Below are 14,859 nucleotides of genomic sequence, written 5' to 3'. Positions count from 1 at the left end.
TCTTAACCACTCTGCAGCTGGTAGTTTCGGTTGACTAATTTTCCCTGACGTAATCCATGGTTCTTGCATTTGTCTAGACCAAATTCCATCCTAATATCCTTGCTGAATTCTTCGGTGATCTGGAGTAGTTGCTGAAGGTGCTTCTCGGTTCCTGTGTAGAGCTTGATCAGGTGGGTGAGAATGTACAGGTTCTTCCTTCCTTCTTTGAGGTTATATCCCCGTACTTGCTACTGTTGAGCATGGTAGATAGTGGGTTAAGTGCTAGACAGAATCACAATGGGCTCAGGGCATCTCCCTGAAAGATTCCTCTCCTGATGGGGATTGGCCTGGTTGTGATGTTTTCGACCTTAATGGTGGTACTCCCTTTTGCCATCGTTTCTCCTAGGAAGTTTGTCACTATTGGATTGACTTTGTAGATTTTCAGTGCCTCTATTAGCCAGCTATGAGGCACAGAGTCGAAGGCCTTGTGGCAATCGATGTAGACTGGGTACATGTTGCGGTGCTTTTTGTATGCTTGCTCCATAACCGCAGCATCTATGGTTAATTGCTCCTTGCATCCTTTGCTCAGCAGCTTGCATCCTTTCTGCTGTTTGGCCATTATGCTCTGGCTCTCCAAGCGGTCTGTTATCTTCCTGGTTATGCAGCTGGTCAGAATCTTGTACATCGTTGGGAGAAAGGTGATTGGCCTATATTTCGCCGGGTTTCTTGTATCTTCATCTTTGGGCTTTAGATATGTGATTCCTTGAGTGAGAAACTTCGGGATTGTCTCTGGGTGCCTTATCATTTGGGTAATAATAATAATAATATCATCAGGGAAAGAAAACACTATGGAGATTGTGGTCTGTTGCTATGCATAAGCATAATGTGCAATACATGTATCGAGCTAGATATGTTTAAGAGAGGAAGTGTGACTAATAAGGTATAGGACAAAATTCTTGAGCCAGAATTTTTATGGGTGCAGTAAGTCCCCAGTTCCTTCAAATGGATTATAATAATGCTCTCCCTGGTAGGAAGCGCAACCAGTGGAGGACTTTCTTCAAAACTAGAATATTTCTCAAGTGGGGTGTCTACTTTAGGCACACGAGATGATACTTTAGGGAAAGAATTTTCAAAAAATACATGAACTGCTCTTCTGGAAGAGTGGGCTTGCTTCACTATTACTATTTTCTAAAAGAGTGGTACTAAAGTAAACACACTTTTTGATGTGTTGCAGGTATATGTGAGTTAATTTGAATATTTCAGAAGTGACTCACTTTACCCAGAAGCTGACTGACAATACTGTTGTGTCATAACTTGGTATACCTTAATACCAAATTTCGAAGACTTATAAAAGTAATTTTTCAAGCTAATGTAATTTTTATATTTACCACCATTTTAGATTATATATATTTTGCTAATTGATAAGGAAAGCAATAAATGCAAACTACACTTACATGCCCTCCTTGGGCAATACGAATAGCACTTCTCAATCCACTTTGAATTTGACCCATATGTACAACTCCAGTCACTCCAACTATTTCCAGCATTCCATCATAGTGAGTAGGCTTGGAAAACTGATCTTCTTTTTCTGGACCCCATGGATTTGCACCTGATCCCCAGCTACAACATAATAATAAATCAATATTAAACAGTGATGGGGCAAAAAAATAAGGATTATATTCATAGATATTTATATTTATCTTATATTTTAACCTAGCATAGGCTAGCATATTCATTTACCCTATAATACTAAAATTCATGGGACACACCTATGATTGCAGGAAATTTTGTGCAGCTGGAAAATATTCAAATATTTAGACAAATGATTTAAAACTGGTATAGTGAAAAATGAGAATGCAGAAGGAGCTCACAGAGTTACGGAGGGGAACAACTATTGGATGCCATGTGCAGAAAATTGTACAGTTGATAATAGGAAACACACTGAAAAAAGTGGTTCTGAGGTTCCTATTTTGAAATAATGAAACAGTTCAGCCCAAGAAATGATCAAGGATAGTATAAAATACTGAATGACAGGAGCTAATGCACCTTGAGATGGATCTATCTATCTTGTAACCATTGTTCCTCAATTTAAATTTTTGCCCCCTTATCTGGTCTGAGTTAGAGTACAGATGCCATCAAATAATAATAATCACTTTGATTACTGTCATTTGTAGCACTCAAAAATAACACATTTGTAAATCATCACTACCCCTTCTTTTCCTAACTGTGCAATTTCCTAACAATGCTTGCTGTTTTTGTTCTTCCAGGACTGTATGATCAGCAAACTCAGAGGAAGATTGTGCATTACAGTTTCAATCTTGACTAGTATCTACATTACAGTTCTAATCCTCTTTATTTTTCACAAAAAAAAGTCAAATGCACTACTGCTCAACTACAAGATCAGACATCTTTACTGATGATAAGCCTGACTTCAAACTTTACTTTGTATGTGCGTCGTAAGAGCAACCCTTCATTCCATTCACTAATCTTGTTGTTCTTCTCTGTACTCATTCAAACAGCTCTACATCCTTCTTAAAATGAGGCCTCCAGACCTGTATACAGTACTCAAGGTGTGGCCTGATCATTGCCTTATACAAGATGATAACCACTTCCTTATCCCTGCTAGAAAAATTGCTGTATATCATTGACAAGACATCAATGAGCTACTCTTGCAGACCGTCTGCACTGCTCAGAAAACTTCATATCTGCCTACACAATTTTCCCCAGGTCCTTTTCGTTCTCTACCACTGTGAGTGTAGTACCCCAGAGCGATCGGATTGAGGTGTATAAGGCATTGAATGGTTTGAGCAGGCTCAATGCTGATAGGATATTTCTGCTTGCTCATTTTAAGAACCTGAGGGGGCATGGATTCAAATTGAGGAAAGACAGTTGTAGAATAGATGTGCGGAGGTTTGCCTTTAGCCAGTGGGTAGTTGATTGCTGGGACAGACTTCCATCTGTTGTTGTGGAAGTTGATAGCTTACATAAATTTAAGGTGAATTAGACAAATATTTGGAGTGACCGGATGGGTGAAATGGGAAGGTGTTTTTTTTTTTTTTTGGCTGATGCTGTATAAGCTTGCTTTCTTGCATCATATGCCTCAACTAATGTTAATGCTACTGCTAATATTGCTGTCTTTTTGTATCTTAAAGAATTAAAAGATGTCCAAGTTGGTTTATTAGGATTCAGATGACAACACCATAACTATCTGTCTTTGAATAATGCTTGGAGCATCCAAAAGAACAATTACTACCTTTTCTTGAAGAGTGTAATTTTCTTCCACATTGTTAAAGTGGAATAACATACCATAACTAAAGAAACAAACAAAAAAAAAAAAAAAAAAGATATATTTTCCTATGGGACAAGACTAGTGGGACACTTATATTTTTATATTTCTCTAGAATAATTCTTAGTATTAATGAATATGCCTCCTTGATGCTTCAAACATACTGAGATATGTTTAATTTGTTATCAAAAAAAGTAACTTAATTATGGAAAACCTCCTAAATCTGCATCCTTGGTATAAATCCTCATAAATCTGCATCCCAGCACATGTCAGAAAAATTTGTATTTTTGATGGTTGTACACATATCCTTAGCATTCAGGAGTAATTCATTATTTTTATTAGATAAAACAGTAGCTTTGATCCTATAATCACCATAGAATAATAGTCACCAGCATTAATCCAAAATGTTAACCTGTAATGCCAGATCTAGTCCAGTGTGTAACATACTTGTCTATGAAATAAAGGTGGTGGGTTCAAAATGCTGCCTCCAGTATGGGTGTTGCAATTATTCAATATTTTATAATATGAGGTACACATAGTGAGATGTACTTTCAACAATTGACTTGCTTTAAAAGCTAAGTACATACTACTATTAAGTACTAGTAGTGAATGTCCTGCAAAATGAATACGTTAGTATTAGCACCAGTAGTGGCAAATGATGCAAGAAAGCATGCTTATACAGCAACAACAACAAAAATATCCTATGTCGCCTCCAATAGTTTGTCTAGCTCTTCCTTCAGTTTATTCAAGCTATCCACTTCCCCAACAACAACAGACGGAGTTTGCTCCAAGAACCAACCACCTGTTGGCTGAAGGCAAACTTCCATCCAGCTATTCTGCACTCATCCTTCCTCAATTTGTTGTCTGTGCAAGAGAAGAATACCATTAGCTTTGAACTTGCTCAGTGATAATGGCATTCTTCTCTTATGGCATTCAGAAATCCAGCATTCTGGATTTCTGAATGCTGGATTTTTGAGGTTCTACTGTATATCAAAATTTTAAATTCTTACTTACCTTAATATGTTAAGAATTATAATACCTTCTACTGGAGGAAGTTCAATAACTTTTCCATCAACTTCAACACGAATTTCTTTATGCAGATCTTTCCACGTCTTCCTACTGACCATCTTCCTAAGTCCCATCTTCACATAAACACCCTTATTGTGAAGCCTATTAAATAAGTGAAATAAGACAAATTAAGCAAAAAAGTATTTTTTGTTTCTATCAAAAAAAAACACATTTACCAAATGCAAGAACATTCGTTGCAACTCTCTCATAATGAGCATAGTATTATTTTTTTAAAATAAAAATACAGAAGTATATTAATACTCTTTGAATTTATGTTTTAACCTTTTCTCATTTTCTTTAACTTTTTCCTTTTTCTTAACTTTCTTTTTATCTTTTCTTTTACACTGCAACAAAAACAAGCATCTTTATATTGTGGTTAATAAGAAAAAGTACACAAGCATGCAACAAGATATCTAGACTAAGTTCAAGTGGGTAGCCCCTTCTTTACACACAGATTAAAATAAGAAAATAACATATCATATAAATCAATGTAATATAGTTATACAAGTATATACAATCATAGACATTGAGGAGAAGAGAGTAATACAAATAAAAACTGAAATAACAGAACAACAATGAACAGAAAATTCAGCTGAGAGATAGTAAATGGCACATTGCAAGAAATGTGCAATTTACTTCTCTCAGTTTTTTATTATAATACACCCATACAAATATATAAAAAATATATGTTTCAAAATTTACTCAGTGGCCAATGAAATATAACACTCGCCAAACAACACACTTGTGTCTCCAGGCAGATATGCAACAGTTTTAACATGCCACATATACAACACAATCACAAAACACATATAGATATATGTGTTTTGTGATTCAGACAGCATTGGCTCCCTCCCAATGCTGCCTGAACATTTGTGTCCACTGTTGCTATTTTTGGATCCATATATCATGCAGATTAATAGAAGTCATTTTTGTTTGTTTGGGTTTGTGCATAGCAGCAACTCTGACTATAGTGCATTTTCCAAAAGACAATATTTAGAAGCCTCCAAGCAGAATATTTGTGCAATCACTGATAGGTTCTGTTTTTTTAACCTATTTGTTCCTATCTAAGTGTGAAGAATGATTGGAATATAACAGAGGTGGACGTATTGGGAGATAGAAATTGGAACCACGAAGCTACAAAAGTAGATTAATTTTTGCTTGATCTTCTTACTAGTTCAGCCTTAAATTTATTTAAGCTATCAACTTCCAAAACAACAGATGCAATTCTATTCCAGCAATCAACTACCCACTGGCTAAAGGCAAATTTCCACACATTTAGTCTACAACTGTCTTTTCTTCAATTTGAATCTATGCCCCCTCACGTTCTTAATCTGAGCAAGCAGAAGTATCCCATCAGCATTGAACCTGATAAAACCATTCAAAGCCTTATACACCTCGATCAGGTCACCTTGCAGGTGCCTAGTCTCCAGATGCTGCAACTTGCAGAACTCAAAGCCTTTCTTTGTAAATGCACCATTTTGTTCCTTTCACCAATCTTGTTTCCCTTCTTTGTACTCTTTCTAGCAACTCTACAATCTTCAAAATGAGGTGTCCACACCTGTATACAATACTCAAGGTGTAGCCTGGCTACTGCCTTATACAGGAGGATAATCTCCTCCTTGTCTCTGCTAGCAAAATTCCTATATATCAATGACAAAACTCCATGACCTGCTCTGACAGCCCATCTGCACTGCTCAGAGAACTTCACATCTGACTGCACAATTACCCCCAGGTCTTTTTCATTCTCCACTTCCCAAAGTGTAGTACACACAGTTGGTATGTTTCTCTTGGGTTACTGCTACCCATGTGCAGTACTTTGCATTTGTCACTGTTAAGCTTCAGTTGCCACTTCTTAGACCACCTGCCTAACTTTTCTAGATCCTGTTGCAGTAGCATACTGTCTTTACAGTCATTTGCTGCCAACCTTTGTATTATCTGTAAACTTGGAGATTAAGCCTGATATACCTTCATCAATATCATTGATAAATATACAAAACAACAACGATATCATTGATAAATATACAAAACAACAACGGGCCCAGCACCGAACTCACGAAGAGCAGAGTCCATTTATTACCACTCCCTGTTGTCTCCCACTCAACCATCCCTTTAGCCATTGTAGCAAATTGCCTTTAATGCCGTACCACTGCAATTTTTACAGCAGCCTTCCATGTGCAACAGTATCAAAAGCTTTCCTGAAATCCAACTATATGATATCAAAATTATTTTTTGCATCCATTGGATACTACGATGTATGACCACATCGTAGTAGCCAATAAAATTGGTCAGACAAGACAAATCCATGCTTTGTCTTAACTATTACTGCAGCCTTGTCTAGATGATCCTGCAATGCTTCTTTAACCAGTGGTTCCATTATTTTCCCTGGAACAGAAGTTATACTAACAGGTCTATAATTATTTGTGTCACCTTTTGAATCCCCTTTGTGAATTGGGGATACATTTGCACACCTCCAGTCCACTGGGACCTCCCTTGAATCTAAGGCTGCTCTCGTAATTATGGCTAAGGGTTTACTTGGTTCTCTCAGTGCCTCCTTCAATATAACTGGATAGGTTCCATCCACCATAGGTGCCTTTTTTATTTTAACTTCAATAATTTCTCATCCACTTTGCTCTCTGTTATTACAAAATCATTTAGCTCCCTGTTAGAGTTTAGTAAACTTCTGTCCTCCCCTTCCTTACAGAATTTCTCATGTGTGAATGTAGATGCAAAATACTTATTCAATTTTTCAGCTATCTGAGCAGGATCATCAACAGTTGAACGATCAATATCAAGTGGGATCAAGTGGACTAATCAGGTTCATTCTCTTCCTTCTAGAGTTTACATAAGTAAAGAAGTCTTTGTTGCTTTTCTTTGCATCCTTTGCCAAGGATTTCTCATAATCAGCCTTTGCTTGCCGAATCGCCTTTGTGACTTGATTACAGACTAGCTTATATCTACCATAGGCTTCTGTGTCCACTGATAATTTATATGCATTCTATGCACATGGTAAACTTGGAAACTTGACTAGTGTTTGGAGCTCCCATTCTGATGTGAAACTGAGAGTGTCTGTTAGGATATGTTGATTATTGTTGGTATTTTCAACTGATATTTAATATAATTTTGATCACCAGTACTTCACTGATAAAACTGGTATGTTCAGAAAACAATTTTTGGGGAACATGAGGTTTGGTAACACTGCAGCTATTACACTCAGTCTGCATTCATTGTGTTACCAGAGCAGACTGGCAGAAGTAGTCCCAGACTGGAGCTAAAATGGCTATAGTCCACTCCTATGATTATCTGATATGTATTATTCAAAAAATAATGTTGTTGTTTTTTTTTATTCCACTTAATGTTCAACTGGGTAGAGATCTGATTAGTTAGCAGGCCAAAAGTGGAGGGAAAAGTCATTTTAACTGAAATGAATGTTCTGCAAATCACATCTAAGTATGCCTAGACTAGAAACTTGGTGCACTATCCTGTTGAAAGATAAAATCACATAACAATAATGGAAAAATTTATGAACCAAGTGAACCAAAATAATACCCTGATGATTGACAGGTGTTAAATGACCAAAAGGAACCCTATAAAATATTCCCCAGATCACAACATCATCAAAACCAGATAACACTGTCTAAACTATGCATGTCAGATCGTTGCCTCATACTGTCTGCACTGCACACATTGGCACAGTGCCAAATGTAACAGAAAATGAACGATGCCAAAGGAAATGTGATTTTTGGTTATTTTAAACAGTTCTGCATTCTTGAATTTTGAAATGAATTTAAAATAAATCACCACTGAAAGTTACCTTAGCTTGCTGAGACTATCCCGTTTCATTCCAAATATACACATTTAAAGAGTGTGAAAATTTGTGACTAAAACCCATCAAAAAGCAAATAAGATTAATACAAACTAAACATATTTGCTAGCAGGGATAAGGAGGTGATTGTCCCCTTGTATAAGGCAATAGTCAGGCCACACCTTGAGTACTGCATATAGGTCAGGAGGCCTCATTTTAGGAAGGATGTAGATTTGCTTGAGCATGTGCAGAGAAGGGCAACAAGATTGGTGAGGGAAATGAAGGGATCCTCTTACCAAGAGAGGCTTAAGTTCGCAAATTGCAGCTTCTGGAGACTAGGCACCCACGAGGCAATCTGATTGAGATGAAAGGGTTCAAAGATGAGCAATTTGAATGGTGAGATCAGCTGAAGGACAAGCGTATGAGGAAAGACTCTGCTTATGTGGGATACAGAGCTTTGCAACCAAACACCTCAGAGGTGACCTAATTGAAGTTTACAAGGTTCTGCAAAATGGATGAAGTTAGAATTCTCACTGTTATAAACAATTCCAGAACTAGCAGTCATAAATTCAAATTACAGGGTTGTGGTTTAGATTAGATCATAGGAAGTTTTGGTTAAAAATTAAAAGTAATGGTTAAAAATTAAAAGTAATGGTTAAAAATTAAATGGTTAAAAATTAAAAGTTTGGAATTCATTGCTAAAAAAAAAAAACACTTACTTTTGTACTGAGTTGTAAATCAAATTATTTAAAATTTTATATAAAGTTCATTCCTGAACATAAATTAACATCAATACAATTATAAAACAAATTCACTGGTGTATCGAGTCTATAAACAAAAGCCAAGTATTACGGAAAAGCATTCAATCAGTGTGCCAGTACTGAGCAGTTGTTAATTTCATGTGCATTTATGTTTACAATACTCAGTGGTTGTTTGCTTTAGAATGACCACTGTTATGTATTACAAGCGAGCATTTGAGTGCATTTTGAATGCAGATATGCTTTGCAGTACATCACTCCTACTGCTGTTTTACACATATATGCACAAAGACAGCAAATAAGTTAAACGGAAATCATGCCTCAGGCTAGAGCAGCAAAGCAAAGGACTTAATGCACCAGGAGTGCTGTGGCTCAGGAAAGAACTGAAGGGGACAGTTCTTCCTATGAATCACAGCCTTACAAAATGTTCTACCTGTTCAATATTTACACAGTCTGGAACAGGACATGATACAGCCAAAGGGGACATCTGTGTGTTGGGTGCCGTCAAAGGAAATAAAATGGAGGTCCATCAAGCTCTCAGTGCCCACTTCTCAATTCCAGAGTTACACTCATGCATCAAACAACACAGCAGCAATTCCAAAGACAGAATGCACTTGTCCCACAGGAGTTAGTTATTGTCGGTGACTCTACAGTCAGGGAAAGGGGAAATACATTGTGTAAAAAGTATTGGTGGAATAGGACCAGGGTATGTCTACCAGGGTAAAAAGCTGATGATGTTGAATAACAGATATCTTTTAAGGACACAAAAGGTGATACTGTTGCACACATAGGCACTAATGATATTAAGTGTAGATCTAAGGATTTGCTTAACAAGTACAGGGTAACATTGAGTCAGGATTAAATTTGAAAGTGTCTGCAATTCTGCATGGACACAACAAGACGAAGTCCATGAATACAGCCTTGTCAATCAATTTAGCCCTGGAGAGACTGTGCACAACTTGTCAGAATTTTTCTCAATGTGGTCTGCGCAAGGCTCATCAGTTAGAAAAATTCTAACTGATGAGCTCTGTAAGTGTGGTATATACTTGTTAATAGGAGATATTGTTTTTACAGGGACAGAATACACTTAAATAAAAGGAGAGCAAGAATATTTACTGAGGCTTTTGAGCCAGTGTTGGTGGGCTGGAAACCTACTAGCTTGGTAGGATACACACATTAATAGATTAACTACATCCACAGGCAAAGGCAAAGGTGCAGTGATTCTTACACTGCTTCCATCAAAACATGTAGCAGCCTGGAAAGCAAGACTTAAGGGATTTCAAGGCCTCCTGGGGGCCTTCATGAAACAAAGCAAAGCAAATACATGGGCAGAGTTAGAGTAACTAAGGATAAAAATAAATGCATGTATACTTGCATGAACACTAATGCTAGAAGCTCAGTACATAAATTTGATGAATTTGAAGCACTGGTTAAGTCAGCAAATGCAGACATCATAGGGATATCAGAGATGTGGTGTCACTCAGACATAAGGGATGCAGAACTTGAATATGGGGAATACAATTTGTACATAGATGACAGAAGGGAACACTTATGCTCTTAGTTAAGAATAAAGCATTGCATCCAATGACATGGTGGCCAGTGCAATGGTGAGGGATAACACTCAGAAAACAAAATGAGAATAAGAGTTTGTAATGACTGTGATGAGTATAATGAACAACTATACAGACAAATAGGGTGGACCAGTAAATCAGAATGTCTTATAATGGATGATTTTAACTTTCAAGATATTGATTGGAACTTGTGGTTGGCCACTTGCACACTGTCAAGTCAAGACAGTGTGCAAACTGTCAAGACGTTTGTGGATTTATTGGATGGCTGTTTCCTACACCATGTTAGAGAGGCAACAAGAGAAAGCAATACTCCTGATCTGATTATCAGCAGTGACTCTCTGTGCATTAAGAATCTGCAGCTATAAGAACCACCAGGTGGTAGAAATTACAGTGTACTGATGTTGGATTTACTTCAAGATGTAACTACCATCGAGGGAAAAGGGAAGAGATTTTGCTTTTGTAAAGGTGACTACAGTGGTCTCAGAGAAGTTTTAAATTCTATACAGTGGGACCAACTGATGATGTTACCAATAATAAATTCTAAATGGGAAGCATTCAGGAAAGTAACCATAGAAGTTACTAGGATTTTTATACCAATTAAGGGATACTGTTCAAGGCTGAGAACTAAATAGATGTCAGATAAACTGATGAGATTGGTGGCTGAGAAATGAAATGCATGGGATGCATATAAATTATCAAGTGATGAAGAAGTGTACAGTACACAAACTTAAAGTGACCAGATCCTAGGTATTCCAATGCGGGACATCTAGTGGGGGAGGAATTTTCAACCCCACCAGAAACAATACACATTTTTTAAAACAATTTTTTAGAAACAATACACATTTTAAAAATTTTTTATAAAAAAAATATTCATATACAAAATATAAATTAAATAGATATACTTCTTTGAACTAAACTTATAAAATTAATCACACTTTAAAAAAATAAATAAAAATATAACCTATATATATTGTTTTTTTTATTTTCACAGAAAGGCTAAAATTCCGTATATGGTACCCCCGTGGTACGCTACATAACAAACAGAAGATTGTGTGAAGGACGTGAACTGAGAAAAATAGTTATAATTAGAAGGGAAAAAAAAAAACTTATTGGAGGGGTCATGTTTTTAATCGATTTTCATTTTTGTTTAGTGAAAAAAGATTAGGTTTTTTCTGTGAAAAACAAGAGAAATTAAATAATATAATTGAATATATTTTTCTGCGGAGTGAATTTTTCTTAATAATTCTTCATTATTTGCTATTTCTTCATAAAATTCTTCCCAAAAATTAGAAAAATCACGCTTAACTTTTAGTATTGCTTTCAGCATTTCTACGGTCAGTTGTATTTTGGTTCCCAGCAAACATAATGCAAATGATTTTCATTGTTTGCCATTAAGCATGGAGGCTACAGGTCCAATCCGGGACATTTTCCAGGACAGTTTGCAATATGTGGCAAACAACTGAAATCCGGGACTGTCCCACATAATCCAGGACGTCTGGCCACTTTACATAAACTGGTTTGCAACCCTGGGGGCTCACATCTGGTGAGTATGGGCTTGGCAAACCCAGGGTCCTGAGCTGCTGGATATCATCATTCTTCTCTTTCTTGGTGATGCCTTCTACTTCTCTCTCTCTCTCTCTCTCTCTCTCTCTCTCTCTCTCTCTCTCTCTCACACACACACACACACACACACACAGGGGGTAACTCGAGATTTTTTTTTTTTTTTTTGGCTGGTGCAGCATAAGCCTCAGGCTTCCTTGTACCATATGGCTAATAATAATAATAATAAAGTCACAAAGGAGCTTAGACATGCCAATGCAGATTATAAAAAGTCCTTGGCAAAGGACGTAAATAAAAATAGAAAAGACTTCTTTGGTGGAAAAATACAAATTTTGTGTGTGTGTGTGTTTCAAATAACAGCAACATTCTTTCTATAACTGCTATATGTCAGCTGTGATCTCATTAATTATCTAACTTCATAACCCAAAAACCCTGTCCTGAAGGCAGAGTTCAATATGGAATTCAGAAATGTCACGGCTTTTTAATTTGGATATTTTAACCGATTAGGGCATTTATTTATTTATTTATTTATTTATAACTATTTATTTTATCCTTTTTGCACAAATATGCTAATTAAAACAATATTCATGTGGTAAAGTGTGGTTTCTTGAAATTTACATAGCAGTAGAATATCCATGTAATATCCTTCTCTAACTCAATGAAATGAAAATGAAATATATAACCTTTAATGGAAACAGACCTATATATTCTGGCATAACCAGTAAGGTTATTTTGATTCAGGTATTTACATAATGTAATTCTCATTCAAGTATTTACATAATGCTCACCTGCTATTAAACTTATTAGGATTCTCTTCCCTGGCATTATGAAAATCTAGGCACAAATCTGCATCAATTCCAATTCCAAAATAATTGTTCATAACAAAGATGGCAGTATTATCTTCAGATGTTGAGCCAGAGCTATTAGTGAAAAATCCCTTTTCTTCTGGTTTATCATCGGTATGGAAAACAACAGTCCACCTGTTAATCAAATTAAACAAAATGGGACCACTTCAAATGATCTGTTCAGTTTAATAATAAACTTGATTTCAGTTATATTTCTTATCAGTGGAAATTTTTTTTTTTGTATTAGGTATTATGACAATCAATTTTTAACAGCAATACAAAAGGTTCATAACTGAATGATAACAGATACATGGTAGTAATGTTTAAGCAAAGTGCTGCACACATTATTCTGAATTTTATCCATTTCATGCATATTATGAATTTGCATATGAAGAAATTCCTTACGCAACAAATTTAGGGCAAAAAAGCCTTATGGCTTTTTTGCCCTAAATAGCATCAGTTTAGCATCAGGTAGCATCAGTTTATATCTATCATTGAGTAAACTAAGTTTACTACTAAGTGCATTAATCTCACATTGTGGAAGCACTCAACCACAAGTTGTCTACTGCTCTGTGCACTTTAAATAAAAAGCACTGCTCCAATAGAAAAATATAAATATATTGTTATTTATGTAAAATGTAAGCTATTCCTATTCCCCATACTGTTGTTTTAATTTTGGAATAAAACCTCAAAATAGAACTCTGATTAGTAAATACTTGAGAGAGAGAGAGAGAGAGAGAGAGAGAGAGCAAACAATGGAGGCCAAACTCTACAAACCTCAAAATCTCAGTCTGTCTTTCAACTGACAGCTCTCACCACAGTTTTGACCTTTTTAGGGAGTCTCACAGGTGAGCAAGTAGGCACTGTGACTGAATGAGCTGACAAATCAGTAATGAAAAATAATCATTATATATGAAATTCTTAATGGTGCAGAAGTTCTAAAAGCCCTAAATTCTTTGAGCTTCATGCTATAGGAGCTATAAAACATTACTTTGCCTCAAGAAATGCTATTCAATTTAAATAGCATTGTTATTCCTTTCCTGCCATTGTTTTGACTTTTTTTGGGATTCCAGATGAAAAATCTATAAACTCACAATCTTTTACGATTTAAACAAAAAAAAAATAATAATAATATCACTAGGAAGTTAGGATATTTACTCAGTGATTACTTCCATACAAATGAACCCCAAAAACAGCCAAAACCTTGGTATGGGGAATGACATAATTAAATAAATAGCACTATTCTTCTCTAATGGTTGGTTGGTTATTGGAAGTTTAATAGCGCATCAGCATCTAAGGCTATCATGTGCCAATCTTCTCTAACGGAGCAGTGCTTTTAATTTAAAGCACAGAGCACAATATCATGGCACCTCAAGGTGAAGCACCTCCAAAATATGAGATTGACACACTTTGTTAGTAAAACTTAAGTTTACTCAATGCTACATAGAAATTGTGGCTATGTCTTACCTGTACAGTAATGTTTTTTTAATTTAAATAGCATGAATCACTCATTTTCTGATTCTGATTAATTTTCTTCTTCTTTGTATTAACATACATGAAAAATTCCTTGTCTCTTTCTTAGCTCTCTTAGCCATGGCTTTCTTATACTCAGTCTTTGCTTTCATTTGCATTCAGTTATTGCTTTCGTAAAGGCGACTACGATGGACTGAGACACTATTTAAATTCTATACAGTGGGACCAACTGATGATGTTACCAACAGCAAATTCAAAATGGGAAGCATTCAAAGAACTTATCTTGGAAGCTACTAGGCTTTACATACCAACTAAGAAATATTGTTCAAGGTTTAGGCCTAAGTGGATGTCAGATGAACTAATGAGACATATGGCAGAGAAGAAAAATGCATGGGATACACACAAATAAACACGTGACACAGAGGCCTATGATAGATACAAGTTGATCTGTAACCAAGTTACAAAGGAGGTTAGGCAGACGAAGGCAGATTATGAGAAATCTTTGGCAAGGGATGCA

At 36.1% G+C, this 14,859-nt stretch overlaps 1 protein-coding gene across 1 annotated transcript in view; it reads right to left on the bottom strand.

Annotated features, from left to right (window-relative positions):
- LOC150084454 (diacylglycerol kinase theta-like) overlaps nucleotides 1–14,859 on the bottom strand; it is a 457,615-nt gene that overhangs the window by 13,924 nt on the left and 428,832 nt on the right. The window contains exons 19-21 of the mRNA XM_090376240.1: nucleotides 12,813–13,004; nucleotides 4,280–4,435; nucleotides 1,434–1,599 (exon numbers count right to left, since the gene is read on the bottom strand). Of these exons, the coding sequence (XP_090232366.1) occupies nucleotides 1,434–1,599; nucleotides 4,280–4,435; nucleotides 12,813–13,004 (514 nt within the window). The remainder of the gene's footprint in view (nucleotides 1–1,433; nucleotides 1,600–4,279; nucleotides 4,436–12,812; nucleotides 13,005–14,859) is intronic.

This window comes from Mastigoproctus giganteus, chromosome 6 (assembly GCF_048544385.1).
Source record: "Mastigoproctus giganteus isolate SK-2022 chromosome 6, ASM4854438v1, whole genome shotgun sequence".
NCBI lineage: Eukaryota > Metazoa > Arthropoda > Arachnida > Uropygi > Thelyphonidae > Mastigoproctus > Mastigoproctus giganteus.
Note: the sequence above shows the minus strand (reverse complement) of the source record. Positions and strands in the feature narration are given on the sequence as shown.